The 24,489-nt window shown below is 52.7% G+C and overlaps 1 protein-coding gene across 1 annotated transcript; it reads right to left on the reverse strand.

The window, feature by feature from the left end:
• Positions 1 to 1,571: 1,571 nt before the first annotated feature.
• Positions 1,572 to 19,463, reverse strand: LOC129708391 (hepatic leukemia factor-like). The gene is made up of 4 exons (XM_055654102.1): positions 19,169 to 19,463; positions 16,839 to 16,912; positions 3,954 to 4,175; positions 1,572 to 1,900 (listed from the first exon to the last, which is right to left on the reverse strand). The coding sequence occupies exons 1-4, from the start codon at positions 19,461 to 19,463 to the stop codon at positions 1,697 to 1,699; spliced, it is 795 nt and encodes a 264-aa protein (XP_055510077.1). The 3' UTR covers positions 1,572 to 1,696.
• Positions 19,464 to 24,489: the final 5,026 nt, after the last annotated feature.

The raw sequence follows: 24,489 nt of genomic DNA on the forward strand, positions 1-24,489 counted from the left end.
CGCGGTGCGAGGCAGTGGTTCTACCCGCTGCGCCGCTACCGAGAACTTTCTCCCCGCCGTGGGTTTCCTCCGGGTGCTCCGGTTTCCTCCCACGCTCCAAAAGACGTGCGGGTTTGTAGGTAAATGTGCCAAATGTCCCAACCAGTGCGGGCGTGCGTGTGGGAGATTGCGTTAGCGTGCGGGGATCGCTGGTCGGCGTGGACTCGGTGGGCCGAAGGGCCTGTTTCCGCGCTGGATCTCCCAAAAACTTAAACTAAACATAAAACACAGTGTTTGCTTTCTGTTGGGAAAATAAGGAAAGCTGAGCCCAACACATCATGCCTGACAGACCAGAACACAACAGCACTGTCAGAAGGAGGTTAAAATCACAAGTAGTTATAATCATTTGTTTTCATAACAATTCATGCATTTGGTGGGAATAGTCCACCAATAATGTTACTGTGTTCACTCTAAGAAGCACAATTGGGATTATACACGCCACTGGGGACAAAATACAGGTAACAACAAAAGTTTAAATTATATCTAATCTTAGAGAATGCTTGAGGATTTTCTTTGAAATTCACTTTTCCGTAAGCTTTGGAGCTTGGAGGTTTGGGGGTCGTGGGGGTCGTGGGGGGGGGGGGTGTCCATTGGGAAGGTATGGACTTCGGTCTAGAAACAGGAGGTGGGGGCCTCTGTATAATTGTTCGAGGAGCCCGGAGGTGTGTGTGAAGGTCAGGGGTCGGCGGTTCACGTTTGTGTGAGCAAGCAGCTTTTTAAAAAAGTTTTTGGGGACAAAAAAGCTGCGGTTATCCAACAACAGTTCTCGTTTTAGAAATGGGGAGGGGAGGGGGGAGGATACTCCGTGTGTTGGGGTGAGGGGGAGCGTGCAGGATGGTGGAGAAGGGGGGGGGGTGGCGGGGGGTTGCGATGGGGGTAGGTAGGCCCCAAACACAAGGCCTTGTCGGCCCGGCCTAAAAAACGCTGGGTTCCCTCTCCCCAAAGTGAGACAAGACGTTGCATGGGGCGATCACCCAGTCTCCCAGCTCAGATTTGGGGTTGTGGGGGAGGGATGAGATAGGGGGGGGGGGGAATGGGTGATTGGGGAGGGGGGGGGGGAGAGTGTCCCATATAGAGGTGGGCATGTTTTGAGGCCTAGTTAAAGGTCGGGCCTGTGAGGGGGGGGAGAGTGTCCCATATAGAGGTGGGCATGTTTTGAGGCCTAGTTAAAGGTCGGGCCTGTGAGGGGGGGAGAGTGTCCCATATAGAGGTGGGCATGTTTTGAGGCCTAGTTAAAGGTCGGGCCTGAGGGGGGGGGGAGAGTGTCCCATATAGAGGTGGGCATGTTTGGGCCTAGTTAAAGGTCGGGCCTGTGAGGGGGACAGAGTGTCCCATATAGAGGTGGGCATGTTTTGAGGCCTAGTTAAAGGTCGGGCACGTGGGGGGGGGGGGGGGGGGGGGGGTGTCCCATATAGAGGTGGGCATGTTTTGAGGCCTAGTTAAAGGTCGGGCCTGTGAGGGGGGGAGAGTGTCCCATATGGAGGTGGGCATGTTTTGAGGCCTAGTTAAGGGTCGGGCACGTGGGGGGGGGGGGGGGGGGGGGGGGGGGGGGGGGGAGTGTCCCATATAGAGGTGGGCATGTTTTGAGGCCTAGTTAAAGGCTTGGGCGGGTGGGGGGTGGGGGGAGGGGGAGGTTGGGAGCAGCATGCTGCGTGGTTCAGGGGTCGTACTTGGACAGGATGTTCTTGCATCTGTTCAGCTCCTTGCGGAGGTCAGCCACCTCCAGACGCAGGGCCGAGTTTTCCTTCTCCAGGAACGAGGCCCGGATGGCGATCTGGTTCTCCTTCAGCCTGCGGGCGTCCCGCGAGCGCTTGGCCGCCATGTTGTTCTTCCTGCGCCGGGTCCAGTATTTTTCATCCTGCTTGAAGATTGAAGAGAGAGAAATGGGGGCGTTAGACTTTAGTAAAGTGGAATCACACACCCCCCCCCCCCCCCCGACTCTCAATAGGCAGTAGGAGGCCATTTGGCCCTTCGAGCCAGCACCACCATTCAATGTGATCATGGCTGATCATCCACAATCAGTACCCCGTTCCTGCCTTCTCCCCCTATCCTCTGACTCCACTATTTTTAAGAGCCCTATCTAGCTCTCTCTTGAAAGCATCCAGAGAACCTGCCTCCACCGCCCTCTGAGGCAGAGAATTCCACAGACTCACCACTCTCTGTGTGAAAAAGTGTTTTCTCCTCTACGTTCTAAATGGCTTACCGCTTATTCTTAAACTGTGGCCCCTGGTTCTGGACTCCCCCAACATCAGGAACATGTTACCTGCCTCTAGCGTGTCCAAACCCTTAACAATCTTATATGTTTCAATGAGATTCCCTCTCATCCTTCCAAATTCTCAGTCTTAAGAAGGGTCTCGACCAGAAATGTCACCCATTCCTTCTCACCAGAGATGCTGCCTGTCCCGCTGAGTTACTCCAGCTTTTGTGTCTGTCTTTAGGATAACCCAGGGCAGTTGGAACCCTGAGAAACAAGTTGGAAGGAACTGCAGATCCGTGGAGAGGCGTATTTGATGGGCCGAATGGCCTAATTTTGCTCCTATCACTAATGACCTTAGAAAATAGGAGCCATTCGGCCCTTCGAGCCAGCACCGCCATTCAAAATGATCATGGCTGATCATCCAAAATCAGTACCCCGCTCCTGCCTTCTCCCCATATCTCTTGATTCCATTAGCCCTAAGATCTAAATCTAACTCGCTGTTGAAAACATCCAGTGAATCGGCCTCCACTGCCTTCCGTGGCAGAGAATTCCACAGATTCACAACTCTGGGTGAAAAAGTTCTTCCTCATCTCAGTCCTAAATGGCCGACCCCTTTATTCTTAAACTGTGTGACCCCTGGTTCTGGACTCCCCCAACACGGGGAACATGTTTCCTGCATCTGGCCTGTCCGATCCCTGAAGTGTTTCTAGTTGATTGAATTTGAAGTTGGAGAAATCGACATTTATACCTTTGGTTTAAACCAGCATCTGCAGCCCCATCCTACACAATATCCGCTCTATGTAGTTACGTCTCCTTGCTAGTCTCGCTGCTCCTCCCCTCTCTCTCTCTCTGTGTCCCACGTTAGGCTCAGGTTCACGTTTATTACTGTCACGTGTAGTGAGGTACAGTGAAGAGCTTCTGCACGCTGTCCAAATCAGATCAGATCATACTGGACATAAACTCAATTACAATGTGGTCAACACGGTGGTGCAGCAGGTAGAGCTGCTGCCTCACAGCGCCAGAGACCCGGGTTCCATCCTGACCGCGGGTGCTGTCTGTGTGGAGTTTGCATGTTCTCCCCGTGACCGCGTGGGTTTCCTCCGGGTGCTCCGGTTTCCTCCCACGCCCCAAAGACGCGCGGGTTTGCAGGTTTATCGGCCCCTCTGTAAATTACCCCCCTAGTGGATGAGAAAATGGGATAGCACAGAACTAGTGCGAATGGCTCCCCCATCAGTCTGAAGAAGTGTTTCGGCCCGAAACGTTGCCTAATTCCTTCGCTCCACAGATGCTGCTGCACCTGCGGAGTTTCTCAGGCCGAAGGGCCTGTTTACGTGATGTATCACTAAACTAAACTAGACTGGGCAAAGGGGAAGATACAGAGTGCAGAATATAGTTCTCAGCATTGTAGCGCATCAGTTCCACAAACCGTGCTGTCTGTGTGGAGTTTGCACGTTCACCCCGTGACCGCGTGGGTTTCCTCCGGGTGCTCTGGTTCGTTTCAAGAGAAACCTTATAATATGCAGAGTGTTACCGTTACTCCTGGACGATGGTTGTTCCTGGGTGGTGGCCACAGACCGTGCAAAGGTCATCCTCATCCTGGGGTGGGTCTATCGGTCATCGGTCACCCTCCCCCCACTCCCCCCTCCTTCCCTCCCTCCCCAACTCTCTCCCGCACCCCACCCCTCTCCCCTCCCCCCATCCCCCTGAATGAAGTTACCTTCATCTCATCGGGCACAAATATCTTGCGGGCTTTCTTGATCATGGGCTGCGGCTTCAGCTCCTCGTCGGTGAATTTGCGTTTGCGGGGGTCGAACATCTCCTGCCGGGGAACGCTGGACAGAGCCAGGTCGGCAGGGTCCGGCTCGTAGCTCAGCGGAACCTGGATACTCTCCGGGTCAATGGGGCTGGGGGTGTTACGGACAGACTGGAGCAGTGGGTCCTGTAGACACAGAGGGAAGGGGGGGGGGTGAGGGGGGGGGAGGGAGAGGGGGGAGAGGTGAGGGGGAGAGGGTGAGGGGGGGAGAGGAGGTGAGGGGGAGAGGTGAGGGGGGGGGGGAGAGGTGAGGTGGGAGGGTGAGGGGGGGGGAGAGGTGAGGGGGGGGCGAGGTGAGGGGGGGAGAGGTGAGGGGGGGGGAGAGGTGAGGTGGGGAGGTGAGGGGGGGAGAGGTGAGGGGGGGAGAGAGGTGAGGGGGAGGGAGGGTGAGGGGGGGGGAGGAAGAGGTGAGGGGGGAGAGGTGAGGGGGGGGAGAGGTGAGGGGGGGAGAGGTGAGGGGGGGAGAGGTGAGGGGGGGAGAGGTGAGGGGGGGGGAGAGGTGAGGGGGGGAGAGAGTGAGGGGGGGAGGAGAGAGGGGAGGAGAGGGAGAGAGGGAGAGAGAGGTGGGGGGAGGAGAGTTGAGGGGGGAGGAGAGGTGAGGGGGGGGAGAGTGAGGGGGGAGAGGTGAGGGGGGGGAGAGGGTGAGGGGGGGGAGAGGTGAGGAGGGATGAGGGAGAGGGGGGAGAGGTGAGGGGGGGAGAGGTGAGGGGGGGGAGGAGGTGAGGGGGGGGAGAGGTTGAGGTGGGATGGGGGAGAGGTTGGGGAGAGGTGAGGGGGGGAGAGGTGGGGGGGAGAGGTGAGGGGGGGGAGAGGTGAGGGGGGAGAGGTGAGGGGGGAGAGGTGAGGGGGGGGAGAGGTGAGGGGGGAGAGAGGTGAGGGTGGGGAGAGGTGAGGGGGAGAGTGGTGAGGGGGGGAGGATGAGGGGAGGGGGGGGGGAGAGGTGAGGGGGGGAGAGGTGAGGGGGGGGGAGGGTGAGGTGAGGGGGGAGAGGTGAGGGGGGGAGAGGTGAGGGGGGGGAGAGAGTGAGGGGGGGAGGGTGGAGAGGTGAGGGGGGGAGAGGTGAGGGGGGGAGAGGGGAGGGGGGGAGAGGTGAGGGGGGAGAGGTGAGGGGGGGGAGAGGTGAGGGGGGGAGAGGTGGGGGGGAGAGGTGAGGGTGGGGGGGGAGAGGTGAGGGGGGGAGAGGTGAGGGGGGGGGAGAGGTGAGGGGGGGAGAGGTGAGGGGGGGGCGAGGTGAGGGGGGAGAGGGAGAGGGGGTGAGGGGGGAGAGGTGAGGGGGGGAGAGAGAGGGAGAGAGAGGGGGGGGGAGAGAGAGAGGGAGAGAGAGAGGCGAAAGAGAGAGATATGAGGAGAGGCTGCGCCCCTCTCTCTCTCTATGCATATATGAGAGGAGGGGAGAGGAGGGGAGGGTGGAGGGGGGGGGGGAGGGAGCAAGAGTGGGGGTTAGACAATTCGGACCTGTGACTGTGTCATCCAGTGACATAGACCAGCGATCCCCGCAACACTAACACTATCCTACACACACTGGGAGACAAGTTACACATTTACACCAGGCCAATCAAACTACAAACCTGCACGTCTTTGGAGTGTGGAAGGAAACCGAAGATCTCGGAGGAAACCCACGCAGGTCACGGGGAGAACGTGCAAACTCCGTACAGACAGCGCCCCTGGTAAGGATCGAACCCGGGTCTATTGGCGCTGTGAGGCAGCAGCTCTACCCGCTGCACCTCCTTGGCCGCACTTCAATACTGCAGAGATAGAGGTGATTGAATGGCAGAGTAGACTCGATGGGCCGAATGGCCTAATTCTGCTCCTATCACTTATGACCTTATGAAAATGCTGGAGTAACTCAATGGGTCGGGCAGCGTCTCAGGAAAGGAATGACGTCTGAGGAAGGGTCTCAACCCGAAACGTCACCTATCCATGTTCTCCACAGATGCTGCCTGACCCACTGAGTTATGGTGCAGCAGCATCTATGGAGCTAAGGAAATAGGCAACGTTTCGGGCCGAAACCCTTCTGGAAATAGGCAACGTTTCGGGCCGAAACCCGGAAGGGTTTCGGCCCGAAACGTTGCCTATTTCCTTAGCTCCATAGATGTTGCTGCACCCACTGAGTTACTCCAGCACTCTGTGAAACGTCACCTATCCATGTTCTCCACAGATGCTGCCTGTCCCGCTGAGGTTACTCCAGCACTCTGTGAAACGTCACCTATCCATGTTCTCCACAGATGCTGCCTGACCCGCTGAGTTACTCCAGCACTCTGTGTTTTACAGAGGGCCAACTAACCTAACAACCCACACTTCGTAGAGTGTGACAGCATGGAAACAGGCCCTTCGGCCCAACTTGCCCACACTGGCCAATCTTTACTAGTCCCATCTACCACTAGGTCCATATCCCTCCAAACCTGTCCTATCCATGCACCTGTCTAACTGTTTCTAGTGCCTCCACTACCTCCTCTGGCAGCTCGTTCTATACACCCACCCACCCTCTGTGTAAAAAACGTTACCCCTCAGGCTCCTATTAAATCTTTCCCCTGCTTTGGGACGTCGGAGGAAACCCACGCGGTCACGGGGAGAACGTGCAAACTCCACACAGACAGACAGCACCCGAGAGTTGCTGCTTTACAGCGCCGGAGACCCGGGTTCGATCCTTACTACGGGTGCTGTCTGTACGGAGTTTGCACGTTCTCCCCGTGACCTGCGTGGGTTTTCTCCAGGAGCTCCGGTTTCCTCCCACACTCCAAAGGCGTACAGGTTTAGAGGTTAACTGGCTTGGTGTAAATGTAAAAATTGTCCCTAGTGTGTGTGTGTGTGGGAGATAGTGTTAGTGTGCGGGGATCGCTGGTCGGCACGGACTCGGTGGGCCGAAGGGCCTGTTTCCGCGCTGTATCTCTAAACTAAAAAAAAAACGAAACTAGACTAAGACATGGCCGACCAGAAACATAGACAATAGGTGCAGGAGTAGAGGCCATTCGGCCCTTCCAGCCAGCACCGCCATTCAATGTGATCATAGCTGATCATCCACAATCAGTAACTTACAAAATTCTTAAGGGGTTGGACAGGCTTGATGCAGGAAGATTGTTCCCGATGTTGGGGAAGTCCAGGACAAGGGGTCACAGTTTAAGGATAAGGGGGAAATCGTTTAGGACCGAGATGAGAAAAACATTTTTCACACATAGAGTGGTGAATCTGTGGAATTCTCTGCCACAGAAGGTAGTTGAAGCCACAGTTCATTGGCTATATTTAAGAGCGAGTTAGATGTGGCCCTTGTGGCTAAAGGGGATCAGGGGGTATGGAGAGAAGGCAGGGACAGGATACTGAGTTGGATGATCAGCCATGATCATATTGAATGGCGGTGCAGGCTCGAATGGCCTACTCCTGCACCTATGTTTCTAAGTGCCCCACTCCTGCTTTCTCCCCATATCCCTTGACTCCATTAGCCCTTAGAGCTAAATCTGACTCGGTCTTGAAACACGATTCACCCGCCTGCCACCAGCTGGATTAGTAGCGCACAAGCTGAACAGAAGCCTCCTGGATTAGTCCATCACGTGTGGTCACACAGGCAGAGAGCTTCCCCCTCGCCTGGCCCCTGCCGCTACTAATCCTCACCAACTACGCACTGGCACAGCGGGTAGAGCTGCTGCCTCACAGCGCCAGAGACCCGGGTTCCATCCCGACTACGGGCGCTGCCTGTACGGAGTTTGCACGTTCTCTCCCCGTGACCTGCGTGGGTTTTCCCCGGGTGCTCCGGTTTCCTCCCACACTCCAAAGACGTGCAGGTTTGCAGGTTACTTGGTTTGGTGTAAATGTAAATTGTGTGTAGGATAGTGTTAGTGTGCGGGGATCGCTGGTCGGCACGGACTCGGTGGGCCGAAGGGCCTGTGTCTGCGCTGTATCTCTAATCTAAATTAAACTAAACTAGAAATAAGATTGGCACAAAAATGCTGGAGTAACTCAGCGGGACAGGCAGCATCTCTGGAGACGCTCCTCCCGTTCCCACGCTGACCTTTCTGTCCTGGGCCTCTTCCATTACCAGAGTGAGGCCCAGCGCAAACTGGAGGAACAGCAGCCTCCTCAGACTTTAAGAGACACGGCGTGGAAACAGGCCCTTCGGCCAAGCGATTCCGTGCCGACCAGTGACCACCTCGTACACTAGCACCCCCTACATACGCCAGGGACAATTCAGTTTCACCAAAGCCAATTATCCTACAAATCGCCACATAATTGGAGAAACGTTATTCCCTAATCATGTATCTGTACACTGTGAATGAGTCGACTGTAGGCATTGTTTAAGAAAAAACTGCAGATGCTGGAAAAATCGAAGGTAGACAAAATGCTGGAGAAACTCAGCGGGACGGGCAGCATCTCTGGAGAGAAGGAATGGGTGACGTTTCGGGTCGAGACCCTTCTTCAGGCCCGAAACATCACCCATTCCTTCTCTCCAGAGATGCTGCCTGTCCCGCTGAGTTACTCCAGCATTTTGTGTCTTCCTTCGGTTTAAACCAGCATCTGCGGTTCCTTCCTGCACATTCAGCCCACAGAGTCCGTGTCGGCCAGCGATCCCCGCGCACTAACATAATCCTAAACATACAGGGGACAATGTTACAGTGAAAATAAGCCAATTAGCCCACAAACCTGTACGTCTTTGGAGTGCCAGGGACCAGGGTACGATCCTGACTACGAGTGCTGTCTATGCAGAGTTTGCACGTCCTCTCTGTGACCCTGTGGGTTTTCTCCGGGCGCCCCGGTTTCTCCCACACTCCAAAGACGTGTGGGTTTGTAGGTTATTTGGCTTCTTATTTTATCCCGTGTGTTTATGTGTGTGTGTGTGTGCGTGTGTGTGTGTGTGTGTGCGTGTGTGCGTGTGCGTACTTGTGTATGTGTATGTGTGTGTGTGTGTGCGTGTGCGCGTGTGTGCGTACTTGTGTATGTGTATGTGTGTGCGTGTGTGCGTGTGTGTGTGTATGTGAGTGATTGAGTGAGTGCGTGTGTGTACGTGCGTGTATATGTACGTCCTTGTTTGTGTGTACTTGTGCCTGTGTATGTATCTGTGTGTGTGTGTGTGTGTGTGTGCGCGTGTGTGTGTGTGCGCGTGTGTGTATGTGTGTGCGTGTGTGTGTGCGTACGTGTGTATGTGTACGCGTGTGTGCGTGTGCGTACTTGCGTACGTGTGTGTGTGCGCGCGTGTGCGTGTGCGTACTTGTGTACGTGTGTGCGCGTGTGTGTGCGTGTGCGTACGTGTGTATGTGCGTGTGTGATAGAATTAGTGATTGTTGGTCGGCGCGGACTCGATGGGCCGAAGTGCCTGTTCCCACGCCGCATATATCTCTAAACTAAATTAGAGGGAGGTGGGACAAACGCAGTTAAATGGGACTGGGCGAGATGGGGCGGGCAGGAAGGAAATACAGACGCTGGTTTAAATGGGGTTACTGAACATCCCGCGGGGGGGGGAATAAATCGGTGAGATCTGAGCAATGTATGTAAGTAGGATTGAATGTTTTGTAAAACCTCTGCAAATGTTGAATGAATTTTTTGCACGATTCATGTCTTGTATATGTTTATTCCCTGAATTTCCTGTGCAGTTGTATAGGGCTCTGGTGAGACTACATCTGGGGTATTGTGTACAGTTTTGGTCTCCTAATTTGAGGAAGGACATCCTTGTGATTGAGGCAGTGCAGCGTAGGTTCACGAGATTGATCCCTGGGATGGCGGGACTGTCATATGCGGAAAGATTGAAAAGACTAGGCTTGTATTCACTGGAGTTTCGAAGGATGAGAGGGTGGATCTTATAGAAACATATAAAATTATAAAAGAACTGGACAAGCTAGATGCAGGAAAAATGTTCCCAATGTTGGGCGAGTCCAGAACCAGGGGCCACAGTCTTAGAATAAAGGGGAGGTCATTTAAGACTGAGGTGGGAAAAAACTTTTTCACCCAGAGAGTTGTGAATTTGTGGAATTCCCTGCCACAGAGGGCAGTGGAGGCCAAGTCACTGGATGGGTTTAAGAGAGAGTTAGATAGAGCTCTAGGGGCTAGTGGAGTCAAGGGATATGGGGAGAAGGCAGGCACGGGTTATTGATTGGGGACGATCAGCCATGATCACAATGAATGGCGGTGCTGGCTCGAAGGGCCGAATGGCCTCCACCTGCACCTATTTTCTATGAATAAAGTCTATTTTAACATTTATTTTAAAAGTATTCACGACCTGGGAACTTCAGCTGGACCTGGGGCACGTGAGCTGACCAGGACAAGGGGTCACAGTTTAAGGATAAGGGGGAAATCCTTTAGGACCGAGATGAGAAAAACATTTTTTCACACAGAGAGTGGTGAATCTCTGGGAATTCTCTGCCACAGAAGGTAGTTGAGGCCGCACAGTTCATTGACTATATTTAAGAGGGAGTTAGATGTGGCCCTTGTGGCTAAAGGGATCAGGGGGTATGGAGAATAGGCAGGGATGGGATACCGAGTTGGATGATCAGCCATGATCATATTGAATGGCGAATGGGCAGGCTCGAAGGGCCAAATGGCCTCTACCCCTGCACCTATTGTCTATGTTTCTATGTAAGTGAGCTGACCTGGGAGTGGATGTAGTGCCCAGGGCATAAAACATGAGGGGGGGAGGGGGGGGGGGGGGGGGGGAAAGAGGCTCCCCCCAGGATTCCCAGGGCATGTGGGCCAGGATGGGGCCGAAGGGCCTGTTTCCCTGCTGCCTGACTGTGGTATTTGGAATGGCAGGAGGCCCCAGGAGGCCCCACATTCAGCAGCGGAGGTGGGGAATTAGATCTGCTTCAGGCACGGATCACAGCTCAGAGTAGTTTTCCACTCTCATACACCTCACATGTCAGTGCCATGTGACCTGCTCTCTCTCCCACACACACACTAAACACAAATAACTTCCCTTTCTCGCTGCTGCCAAAAGGCTACGCAGCTCCCTGGAGCAGTGGAGGAGAGGCAGCGAGCAGCTAAGCAGCTAAGCAGCAAGCTGACAGCCTTTGTGTGTGGAAACAGCCAGCCAGTCCCACTCACTGGGCTGGGAAAAACAAAAACAGCCACACAGTTCCTTGCAGGGCTGCTACCCTGACTGATTCCCCCTCCCCCCCCCTCCCCTCCCCCCCCCCAACCCCCCAGCACCGAACACACCCCGAAAAGGGAGGTGGGGTGGGAAAGAGTCCGCACTCCCCACCATAGCTCAGCGGGTGAGGCAGCATCTATGGAGCGAAGGAATAGGTGACGTTTCTGGTCGAGACCCTTCCGGGTCTCGACCTGAAACGTCACCTATTCCTTCGCTCCATAGATGCTGCCTCACCCGCAGTTTTGCCGACCTTCGATTTCTCCAGCATCTGCAGTTTTGCCGACCTTCGATTTTGTCCAGCATCTGCAGTTCTTCCTTACACCCCCCCCCCACCATTGTAGATGTAGCCCAGTCCATCCCACACACCACACTCCCCACCATTGTAGATGTAGCCCAGTCCATCACACACACACCATTCCCCACCATTCTAGATGTAGCCCAGTCCATCCCACAGACCACACTCCCCACCATTGTAGATGTAGCCCAGTCCATCACACACACACCACACTCCCCACCATTGTAGATGTAGCCCAGTCCATCACACACAGACCACACTCCCCACCATCGACTCCATCTACACTTCACGCTGCCTCGGGAAAGCAGCCGACATCATCACAGACTTGTCCCTGTCCCACCCCGGTCATTCCTCCTCCTCCTCCCCGCTCCCGTCCGGCAGAAGGTACAGAAGCTTGAAAGCGCGCACCACCAGACTCAGGAACAGCTTCTTCCCCTCTGTTATCCGGCTTCTGAACGGCCCTTCCATAAGCTAGGGTACTGTCCGATTCACCTCTACCCCATTGCGGACATTGGACTTTGTCTGTGGAACTGATGCTGGTGCTACGATGCTGAGAACTATATCCTGCACTCTGTATCTTCCCCTTTGCTCTGCCTAGTTTAGTTTAGAGATACATCACGTAAACAGGCCCTTCGGCCCGCCGAGTCCATGCTGACCATCGATCGCCCGTTCGCACTAGTTCTGTGCTATCCCACTTTCTCATCCACTAGGGAGGTAATTTACAGAGGGGTCGATAAACCTGCAAACCCGCACGTCTTTGGGACGTGGGAGGAAACCGGAGCACCCGGAGGAAACCCACGCGGTCACGGGGAGAACGTGCAAACTCCACACAGACAGCACCCGCGGTCAGGATGGAACCCGGGTCTCTGGCGCTGTGAGGCAGCAGCTCTACCCGCTGCGCCACCGTGCTGACCACATTGTAATTGAGTTTATGTCCAGTATGATCTGATCTGATTTGGACAGCGTGCAGAAGCTCTTCACTGTACCTCACTACACATGACAGTAATAATCGTGAACCTGAGCCTAACGTGGGACACAGAGAGAGAGAGGGGAGGAGCAGCGAGACTAGCAAGGAGACGTAACTACATAGAGCGGAGATTGTGTAGGATGGGGCTGCAGATGCCGGTTTAAACCAAAGGTATAAATGTCGATTTCTCCAACTTCAAATTCAATCAACTAGAAACACTTCAGGGATCGGACAGGCCGGATGCAGGAAACATGTTCCCCGTGTTGGGAGAGTCCAGAACCAGGGGTCACACAGTTTAAGAGTAAAGAGGTCGGCCATTTAGGACTGAGATGAGGAAGAACTTTTTCACCCAGAGAGTTGTGAATCAGTGGAATTCTCTGCCACGGAAGGCAGTGGAGGCCGATTCACTGGATGTTTTCAAGAGTGAGTTAGATTTAGCTCTTAGGGCTAATGGAATCAAGAGATATGGGGAGAAGGCAGGAACGGGGTACTGATTTTGGATGATCAGCCATGATAATATTGAATGGCGGTGCTGGCTCGAAGGGCCGAATGGCCTACTCCTGTACCTATTTTCTATGTTTCAAGTAGACCCGGCATTTCCTCTCTCTATCCCTCCCCCACCCAAGTCACACCAGTTTCTCGTTTTCACCCAACAAACAGCAAACAACGGCCTGTTTCCTTTAACGTTGTAACTTTTTTGCGCATCTTTCATTCATTGTTATTTATTTCTCCACATCTCCATCTATATCTCTCGTTTCCCTCTCCCCGGACTCTCCGTCTGAAGAAGGGTCTCGATCCGAAACGTCACCCATTCCTTCTCTCCAGAGATGCTGCCTGACCCGCTGAGTTACTCCAGCACTCTGTGAAACGTCACCTATCCATGTTCTCCACAGATGCTGTTTGACCCGCTGAGTTACTCCAGCACTTTGTGAAACGTCACCTATTCATGTTCTCCACAGATGCTGCTGGACCCGCTGAGTTACTCCAGCACTCTGTGAAACGTCACCTATCCATGTTCTCCACAGATGCTGCCTGACCCGCTGAGTTACTCCAGCACTCTGTGAAACGTCACCTATCCATGTTCTCCACAGATGCTGCCTGACCCACTGAGTTATGGTGCAGCAGCATCTATGGAGCAAAGGAAATAGGCAACGTTTCGGGCCGAAACCCTTCTGGAAATAGGCAACGTTTCGGGTCGAAACCCGTAAGGGTTTCAGCCCGAAACGTTACCTATTTCCTTTCGTTCTTTTGTTTCGGGTGACGTTTCGGGTCGAGACCCCTGAAGTCTCGACACGAAAATATCATCCATCCCTTCTCTCCAGAGATGCTGCCAGTCCCGCTGAGTTACTCCAGCATTCTGTGTCTATCTTGAGAGGAGATTTTAGATCCCCACCTAATTGTACATTGCAGGCACAATAGACTGCTGGAATCTGCGGCAAAAATCTATAAATGTATCGATTTTTTATTTATTTATTATATATTGTCTGTGTATTATGTTTACCGGCCTGTTAGAAATACAGAAACATAGAAATTAGGGGCAGGAGTAGGCCATTCGGCCCTTCGAGCCTGCACCATTCGCCATTCAATATGATCATGGCTGATCATCCAACTCAGTATCCCATACCTGCCGTCTCTCCATACCCTCTGATCCCTTTAGCCACAAGGGCCACATCTAACTCCCTCTTAAATATAGCCAATGAACTGGCCTCAACTACCCTCTGTGGCAGAGAGTTCCAGAGATTCACCACTATCTGCTGTTCTGCTGCTGCAGGTAAGAATTTCACCGTTCATCGTCAGAAGTTTAGCTTAGTTTACTTTAGAGGTACAGCGCGGAAACAGGCCCTTCGGCCCACCGAGTCCGTACCGACCAGCGATCCCCGCACATTAACACTACCCTACACACACTCAGAACAATTTACACATACATCAAGCCACTTAACCTACAAAGTATTTGGAGAATGGGAGGGAAACCGATGTTCTCAGAGAAAAACCCACGCAGGTCACGGGGAGAACGTACAAACTCCATACAGACAGCGCCCGTAGTCGGGATCGAACCCGGGTCTCTGGTGCTGCAAGTGCTGTAAGGCAGCAACTCTACCCACTGCTCCACATATGACAATTAAACATGTAGACATTGGAAAAGTTGTTCCCATGTTCTCCACAGATGCTGCCTGACCCGCTGAGTTTCTCCAGCACTCTGTGAAACGTCACCTATCGATGTTCTCCACAGATGCTGCCTGACCCACTGAGGTGCAGCAGCATCTATGGAGCTAAGGAAATAGGCAACGTTTCGGGTCGAAACCCTTCTGGAAATAGGCAAAGTTTCGGGCCGAAACCCTTAAGGGTTTCGGCCCGAAACGTTGCCTATTTCCTTAGCTCCATAGATGCTGCTGCACCCGCTGAGCTACTCCAGCACTCTGTGAAACGTCGCCTATCCATGTTCTCCACAGATGCTGCCTGACCCGCTGAGTTACTTTTTTTTGTAAACCAGCATCTACAGTCCCTTCTTTACAACTTTCAGTTGAGGAATGGTTTTAAAATATAACTTGTTTAAGAAGGAACTGCAGAGGCTGGAAAATCGAAGGTAGACAAAAATGCTGGAGAAACTCAGCGGGTTAGGCAGCATCTATGGAGTGAAGGAATAGGTGATGTTTCGTGCAGGGAAATGGTAGCAGGATCTCTGTATAGACAATAGACAATAGGAGCAGGAGTAGGCCATTTGGCCCTTCGAGACAGCACCGCCATTCAATGTGATCATGGCTGATCATCCCCAATCAGTATCCCGTTCCTGCCTTCTCCCCATATCCCCTGACTCCGCTATCTTTAAGAGCCCTGTCTAGCTCTCTCTTGAAAGCATCCAGAGAACCTGCCTCCACTGAGATAGATAGATTCTTGATTAGTGCGGGTGTCAGAAGTTATTGGGAGAAGGCAGGAGAATGGGGTTAGGAGGCAGAGAATTCCACAGACTCACCACTCTCTATGAGAAAAAGTGTTTCCTCGTCTCCGTTCTAAATGGCTTACTCCTTATTCTTAAACTGTGTGGCCCCTGGTTCTGGACTCCCCCAACATCGGGAACATGTTTCCTGCCTCTAGCGTGTCAAAGCCCTTAATAATCTTATATGTTTCAATGTTCCTGTTCTGAGCCCCGGGGTAAAACACGTGGCTTATCCGTGTTGTGTGGCTCCAGGACTGGACGTGATGATTATAGACCCTGTACAGAATTATCCCAGGCCAGTCGGCTGGGTCCAGAAGTGGGAGTAGTAAGGTTGCAGGGAGCAGGGAATGAAAGGGTCCCTCGGCAGAAACGTCCACTCTTTCAGCCATTGTGGACGCAGCCCAGACCATCACTCAACCAACCTCGTCCTCTCCATCCGCCTCCATCTACACCTCACGCTGCCTCGGCAGGCCAGCAGCAAAGATCCTATAGATAGACCACTCCTGCTAAATGCAGCAGTTCTCCGGATGCTTTCAAGAGAGAACTAGATATAGCAGAGTCAGGGGATATGGGGAGAAGGCAGGAACGGGGTACTGATTGGGGATGATCAGCCATGATCACATTGAATGGCGGTGCTGGATCGAAGGGCCGAATGGCCTCTACTCTCCTGCACCGATTGTCTATTGTCTATAAACGCGTTTCACTGTACCCTCGGTACACCACGTGACAATAAACTCAACTAGCTTCCCTCCACAGAAGACAGACACAAAATCGCCGAGAGAATGAAGGTTGAACGTTTCGGGTCTGATCAGTCAAGTCAAGTCAAGTTTATTTGTCACATCAACATACGATAGGTCAGTGTTGATGAGAAGGTGGCGACCGGCTGGGTGTAAAGCAGCATCTGTAATGCTTCCCACACAACCTCCCCTCCGCAGATGCTGCCTGACACGCTGAGTTCTTCCAGCACTTTGTTTCTCCTTCCACTGGAGGTGGTGTGGGGGAGGGGGGAGGGGGAGAGAGGGGAGGGGGTGGGACCACCCTTTGTCGCAGCAACAGAGATTTTATCCAAATCCAAACCCTCAGGGAGGAATCTTACACGTGGCACTAAATCAAAGAAAATAACAATCACTGCCAGATCTCTGACAAACTAAACACTGAGGCAAGTTGTTCCACTCGGGTCACAAGATTAAAAAAATACGCCTCGTTAATCCAAGGCCTGAGGTTTGGGCCAAAACTCTCAACAAATTTTCATCCTATTTTCACTGAAATTCACCATTGGTTGGGGTGGGGAACGTACACATTGGTCCATAAGGGGGGGAGAGACGGTATCCAAACTTAACTGCACCATGCATATGTCTTCCTCTTTCTCTGTACGTCTACACCAAACAATATCTTTAAGGCCCCCTGTCCCCACTTAGAAGACGTTCTGAACGGAAACTCATCTGTAGACTTTGCGCCTCCAACTGAAGGTTTTCCGTGCGGTTCCCGGAGGTTTTTGTCAGTCTCCCTCCCTGCTTCCATACCTGCAACCTTCCGGAACCTCCGGGAACCGCACGGAAACCTGGTGGGGGGCGCAAGAGTCGTCTCCAGAGGTCTCCTAAGTGGGGACAAAGGCATAAATTCTTAAGGGGTTGGACAGGCTAGATGCAGGAAGAATGTTCCCGATGTTGGGGAAGTCCAGGACAAGGGGGCACAGCTTAAGGATAAGGGGGAACTCCTTTAAAACCGAGATGAGAAGAACTTTTTTCACACAGAGAGGGTGGTGAATCTCTGGAACTCTCTGCACAGAGGGTAGTTGAGGCCAGTTCATTGGCTAAATTTAAGAGGGAGTTAGATGTGGCCCTTGTGGCTAAGGGGTTCAGGGGGTATGGAGAGAAGGCAGGTACGGGATACTGAGTTGGATGATCAGCCAGGATCATATTGAATGGCGGTGCAGGCTCGAAGGGCCGAAGAGGCCTACTCCTGCACCTAATTTCTATGTTTCTTCTACTGTTTCTATAAGAAGGAACTGCAGATGCTGGAAAATCGAAGGTGGACAAAAAATGCTGGAGAAACTCAGCGGGTGAGGCAGCATCTATGGAGCGAAGGAATAGGTGACGTTTCGGGTCGAGACCCGGAAGGGTCTCGACCCGAAACGTCCCCTATTCTTCGTCCTATAGATGCTTCCGGTCTCGACCTGGAAACGCACCTAGTCCTTGTATAGATGCAACTCACCCTATTCATTCGTTCCATAGATTGATTTTGAGTCTCGACCCGAAACGTAATCGATTCCTTCGCTCCATAAATGCTGCCTCACCCGCTGAGTTTCTCCAGCATTTTTGTCCACCGACAATATCTTTAGTTTTGTTTAGAGATACAGCGCGGAAAACACCGAGTCCACGACGCCAGCGATCCCCAGCACGCTAACACTTATCCTCACACACATAGAAACTTACAGGCGTATGCACACCTTCGAGGCACCGCCACAATATGACAACATACACCAAATGGCTGAATCAACAGTACGTACCTGCTGCTCTCCATACGTTCCCTTGAGCCAGTGGGGCCCATGGAAACTCCCTCTTAAATTAAGATCTCGTGGCAGAAAACCCAATCGGGAAAAAATTCACGGGGATGAGAAAAGTGCAAACTCCCCTTGTCCTACAGGGAAAAAACCTTTCCAGCGCCTTAAAATTTTGTAGTTTTCTTCGGATCGACGCCTAATCCTAAAGGGTCTCCGGCGCTGACAGTCCTGGCAGCAACTCATTACATCCCATACAATTCATACATTACAAACCTTTTTGGAGTGTGAAAGATACAGCACGGAAAGCAGGCCTTCGGGAGAACGTCGAGTACACGTGACCAGTCGGATCAACTCCGTTCTCCGGCGCTGGGGCGTATCCACTTTCTCATGCCACTCCCCCCTCATTTCAATAGGGGGGACAATTCGACCCGCGAGTACAAACCCGCCTTCTAGTTATCCCACTTTCCCCCCCCCCCCCCCCCTCACGTCCACCAGGGGAAACCTAAAACGCGCATCATCTTCGGGAGGTGGAGGACGCGGCAAGGGATGACTCCACACAGACAGCGCCCGAAGCTTAGGATGGAAGATGTGTCTCTGGCGCTGTGATGCAGCAGCTTAGGACCATGTCTGCAGAGATGTTGTCTGATCCCATGAGTTCTCCAACAGGTTTGTGTCTTAGTGGTAGGGTCAGGCTAAGCAAACCCTCTGTGGATCACAACAACCCCCCGTAACCCCTCCCCAACCAAGCCCCCTACCCTCTCCTCCCTCCAACCCACCCATGGGGGGGCCCCCCCTCCCTCGAAAACACTCCACCCAACCCAGGCCAGCCCCCCTCACACACCACATCGAAAACACGCACCACGACCACACATGCACGCACGCACACACACACAGCACATGCACACACCGATCACACACATGCACTGCAGAAAAACATGTAGCACAACAGGCAGCACACCATGCAACGCACACCACATACTCTCACGCAACAAACAGGCATGCACACACACACATGCACATGCACACACACAGCACACACGCACGGCACACAACACACAGGGAGGCACAAAAAACACACACACACGCACGCACACACACTCTCCTGCACATGCCACACACGACAACACACACACGCACGCACGAAGCACAAACACACATTGCAATGCACATGCACTCTCTCACACGCACACACGCACATCTCTCACACACGCACTGTCACACAACATGGGAGGATGCATGCACAAGGGGTAATGAGGGGGGTGAGGGGGAAAGGAAGGGGGGTGGGGAGGGGCGGAGAATGGGAGGGGTATAGGGAAGGGGGGATGAGGGAGAGGGGGAGTGGGGCGTTACCTGGTCTGGCTGTGCGGGCAGTAGAGTTTGGGGTCCCATGCCCAAAGGTATGGAGGTGGCCCGCTCGGATGAGGTCCACGGGCGGCCCCCAGGGTGCTGTGGGGGTGGGTGTAGGGCCCGCCTTATGCTGGGGGGACGGGATGATGGGGATCCCGTACTCGGACAGGAACTCCTGCAGGTCCAATGTACTCAAGTTGGAAGGTGTCCTCGCGTAGTAGGGCAGGGTCTTGTCCCAGAGGGTGGGCCCAAGGATGCCGACTCTGCGAGAGGGGTGCTGGCCCCACCTCACCGTCATCCTTCTTCGCCTTCAGATGCTAAGGAAGAGAGAGAACATCCGACCTAGAGCCCGGGCAGAGTAGAACCTATAACCGCACGCGCAATCTCCCCCCCCCCCATCCTCCGCGTGGCACTGACCTGCCACGATTCACGCACCTTCAGAGACCAGACCGAGACGGTTCAAACACAACCCAACCCAGCCACGCGCAACCCAATCTCCTGACCCCAACCTCCAAGCCACCCCGGCAACGCCCCCAAAGTCACGAGGTCATACAAGCGGGGAGACAGGGCCCTCGGCCAAACCAAACGCCATGGACCCAACCGCCCCAAGCCAACCCAACGCCCAACCGGACCAACCAACCAGACCCAACCAGCCAACCCAACACCCCATTGACCCAACCGACCCCAAGCAAACCCAACTCCCAATTGACCCAACCATGCCCAAGCCACCCCAACGCCATTGATCCAACCGCCCCCCAAGCCAACCCAACGCCCATTGATCCACCCAGCCCAAGCCAACCCCAACGCCCCATTGGACCCAACCTGCCTACTCCACTCGCCCATCATGCCCCCATCTACAGAAGGATGACTGGGGATCCTATTGAACCATATAAGGTTATTAAGGGTGTTTGGACACGCTAGAGGTAGGAAATGTTCCCGATGTTGGGGGAGTCCAGAACCAGGGGCCACACACAGTTTAAGAATAAGGGGTAGGCCATTTAGAACGGAGACAAAGCAACACAGAGAGTTGTGAGTCTGTGGAATTCTCTGCCTCAGAAGGCGGTGGAGGCAGGTTCTCTGGATGATTTCAAGAGAGAGCTAGATAGGGCTCTTAAAAATAGCAGAGTCAGGGGATATGGGGAGAAGGCAGGAACGGGGTACTGATTGGGGATGATCAGCCATGATCACATTGAATGGCGGTGCTGGCTCGAAGGGCCGAATGGCCTCTACTCCTGCACCTATTGTCTATTGTCCCACCTGCCTGTGGTTGGCCCGTATCGCCCAACCCAATCCTTGTACCTGTCCAAATGACTTTTAAAAAAAGTCAGCATTCCAAATATATGTAGACTAAGGAACTGCAGGTGCTGGTTTATAAAGAAAAAGCTACGATGTGCTGGAGTAATTATAGAACTGTGCAGCACAGGAACAGGTCCCTCTCGGCCCACAATGTCCGTGCCGTACATGATGCCAAGTTAAACTAATCCCCTCTGCCGGCACGTGATCGTATCCCTCCATTCCCTGCATATCCACATGCCTGTCTAAAAGCCTCTTAAGCACCACGGATAGTATGTGCCTTTCACCACCCCCCTGGGCAGCGAGTTCCAGGCACCCACGTGTGTAAAAAAGACCTGCCAGCCACAATCTCCTTTCAAACTTTGTCCCTCCGACCTTATAGCTATGCCTTCTATTGTTGGACATCGCCACCATGGGGATAAAGGTTGTGGACTGTCTACCCCATCTAGTCATCTAATAATGTTTACACGTCTATCAAGTCTCCCCTCAACGTCCAACTCACTGGGTCGGGCAACATCTCTGGATATGGTGGCGTTTGGGGTCCCCGTCTTCTTCAGAACCAAAAGTATCCATGTTTACACAGAGCGCAAGACTCTCTTCAGAACCCGCAACGTGCACCGTCACCTATCCATGGTCTCCACAGATGCTGCCTGACCCGCTGAGTTACTCCAGCACTCTGTGAAACTTCATATCCATGTTTTCTACCACAGATGCGCCTGACCCACTGAGTCACCAGCAGCATCTATGGAGGCTAAGGAAATAGAGCAACGTTTCGGCCTGAAAACCCTTCTGAGTTACAACAGTTTCGGGCCGACACTCTGAAGGGTTTCGGCCCGAAACGTTGCCTATTTCCATGTTTAGTTGCTCAGAGATGCTGCTGCACCGCTGAGTTACTCCAGCAGCTACTCTGTGAAACGTCACACTATCCATGTTCTCCACAGATGCTGCCTGACCGACTGAGTTACTCCAGCACTCTGTGAAACGTCACCTATCCATTGTTCCCCACAGATGCTTGCCTGATCCGCTGAGTTATGGTGCAGCAGCATCTATGGAGCTAAGGAAATAGGGCAATGTTTTGGGCCGAAACCCTTCTGGAAATAGTCAACGTTTCTGGCCGAAAACCCTTCTGGAAATAGGCAACGTTTCGGGCCGAACCCTCCTTCTGGGTTTCGGCCCGAAAAACGTTGCCTATTTCCTTAGCTGCCCAACCCTCTGGTTACTCCAGCCACTCTGTGAAAACGCACCTATCCATTTTCACCACAGATGCCTGCTCAGGGGCCTATGTTCTTGATGCATTCGCGCTCCAGCATCGCTGGAGTACTACTCCAGCACTCATCACGTCCATGTTCTCCACAGATGCCTGCCTGACCCCGCTGAGTTACTCCAACTGCTTAAAGTAATTTGAAAAAACCAAAAAATACATCCTAAGACTTTTCTATCATAGATTCCTTGCCTCGACCATGAGACTCACAGAGTTGCTGGCATCTAAATTCCTCGTACGATCCTTTGGGCACCATATCTGAGGATGGATGTGCCGGCTTTGGAGAGGAGTCCAGAGAAGGTTTACATGAATGATCCCAGGAATTAGTGGGTTAACATATGATGAGCGTTTGTCAGCACTGGGCCTGTACTCGCTGGAGTTTAGAAGAATGAGGGGGGGACCTCATTGAAATGTACAGAATAGTGAAAGGCCTGGATAGAGTGGATGTGTAGAGGATGATTCCACTGGTGGGAGAGTCTAGCACCAGAGGGCACAGCCTCAGAATGAAAGGATGCACCTTTAGAAAGGAGGGGAGGAGGAATTTCTTTAGTCAGAGGGTGGTGAGTCTGTGGAATTCATTGTGGAGGCCAAGTCAGTGAATATTTTTAAGGTGGAGATTGACAGATTCTTGATCAGTACGGGTGTCAGGGGTTATGGGGAGAAGGCAGGAGAATGGAGTTAGGAGGGAGAGATAGTTCGGCCCTTGATTGAATGGCGGAGTAGACTGGGCTGAATGGACTCAATTCTGTCCCTATCAACTTCATGAAGATGAACTTAGCCTTTCGAAAGGAGGACCACTTATTGGCCATGCTCCAATCTTCGGGGACCTCTCTTGTAGAAACACATAGAAAATAGGTGCAGGAGTAGAGCCATTCGGCCCGGTCGAGCCTGCACCGCCATTCAAGTATATTCTTGGCTGATCATCCAACTCAGTATCCTGTACCTGCCTTCTCTCCATACCCCCTGATCCCCTTTCGCCACAAAGGTCACATCTAACTCCCTCTTAATCATCTAAACATATAACCAATTACAGCACGGAAACAGGCAATCTCGTCCCTTCTAGTCCGTGCCGAACACGTATTCTCCCCTAGTCCCATCTACCTGCGCTCAGACCATAACCCTCATCCTTTCATTCTTTCCCATATGAACTATCCAATTTATTTTTTTTAAATGATAAAAACGAACTGCTCCCAGCCACTTCCACACTGGAAATCTCAATTCCACACAGCCATACCACGTCTCTGAGGTAAAAGACACCTCCCCTCCCTCATGTTACCCCTAAACTTCTGTCCCTTAATTCTCAAGTCATGTCCCTTGTTGAATCTTCATCCTCTCAGTGGAAAAAGCTTATCCACGTCAACTCTGTCTATCCCTCTCATCATTTTAAAAACCTTTATCCAGTCCCCCCTTAAACCTTCTGCGCTCCAAAGAATAAAGCCCTAACTTGTTCAACCTTTCTCTGTAACTTAGTTGCTGAAACCCAGGCAACATTCTAGTAAATCTCCTCTGCACTCTCTCTATTTTGTTGACATCCTTCCTATAATTAGGCGACCAAAATTGTACACCATACTCCAGAATTGGCCTCACCAATGCCTTGTACAAAAATTTTTAACATTTTACATCGCAGCTTCTATAACTCAATATAGCCAATGAGCTGGCCTCGACTACCTTCTGTGGCGAGAGAATTCCAGAGATTCACCACTCTCTGTGTGAAAAATGTTTTTCTCCTCTCGGTCCTAAAGGATTTCCCCCTTAGCCTTAAACTGTGATCCTTTTGTTCTGGACTTCCCCAACATTGGGAACAATCTTCCGGCATCTAGCCTGTCCAACCCCTTAAGAATTTTATAAGTTTCTATAAGATCCCCCCTCAATCTTCTAAATTCTAGCGAGCACAAGCCAAGTCTATCCAGTCTTTCTTCATATGACAGTCCTGACATCCCAGGAGTCAGTCTGGTGAACCTTCTCTGTACTCCCCTCTATGGCAAGAATGTCCTTCCTCAGATTTGGAGACCACAACTGTACGCAATACTCCAGGTGTGGTCTCACCAAGGGGGGGGGGGGGGGGGGGGGGGGGGGTGGGGGGAACCTTAGGACTACAACTGCCAGTAGAAGAATCCTCGGCTCTATACTCAACTACTGTTGCTATGAATGCTAACATACCATTCGCTTTCTTTTCTGCCTGCTGCACCTGCATGCCTACCTTCAATGACTGGTGTACCATGACACCCAGGTTCTCGCTGCCTCGTGGTGAAGAAAGAAACCAAGACCCTCTCCAGCGATCTTGTCTCCCTCGGGCTCCGGGAGAGATCCCCATAAGATTCCATTAGTTTTCAGTTTAGCTTTATTGTCAAGTGTAAATCAAGGGTACAGTGAAAAGCTTTTGTGTGTGCTATCCAGATCAGTGGAAACGATGTTAGTGCAAGATAAAGGCCCATTAAAATCCAAACAAAGATAGTCCAAGGGTCTCCAATGAGGTATATAGTAGTTCAGCGCTGCTCTCTGGTTGTGGTAGGATGGTTAAGTTGCCTGATAACAGCTGGGAAGAAACTGTTGCTGTCTGTCTGAAGAAGGGTCTCGACCCGAAACGTCACCTATTCCTTCGCTCCATAGATTGTGCCTCACCCTCTGAGGGGGGACGAGAGGGAGAGAAGAGGGATGTGGCAGGGGTGGGACCTGGTCTATGATGATTGCCGCTGGCCTTGGCTTGGCAGCGTGAGGTGTAGGTGGAGTCGATGGAAGGGAGGTTGGTTCGTGCGATGGTCTGGGCCTC

This window comes from Leucoraja erinacea, chromosome 23, assembly GCF_028641065.1.
Source record: "Leucoraja erinacea ecotype New England chromosome 23, Leri_hhj_1, whole genome shotgun sequence".
Lineage (NCBI taxonomy): Eukaryota > Metazoa > Chordata > Chondrichthyes > Rajiformes > Rajidae > Leucoraja > Leucoraja erinaceus.

Excerpts from the sequence above, each read along its gene's own strand:
- LOC129708391 (XM_055654102.1), bottom strand. The coding sequence starts at position 19,463 with ATGACGGTGAGGTGGGGCCAGCACCCCTCTCGCAGAGTCGGCATCCTT. Across the intron at positions 16,913-19,168 it reads TGCCCGCACAGCCAGACCAG|GAGACCTCTGGAGACGACTC; the intron begins GTAACGCCCCAC and ends GTCCCCACTTAG. Across the intron at positions 1,901-3,953 it reads TTGTGCCCGATGAGATGAAG|CAGGATGAAAAATACTGGAC; the intron begins GTAACTTCATTC and ends TCAATCTTCAAG.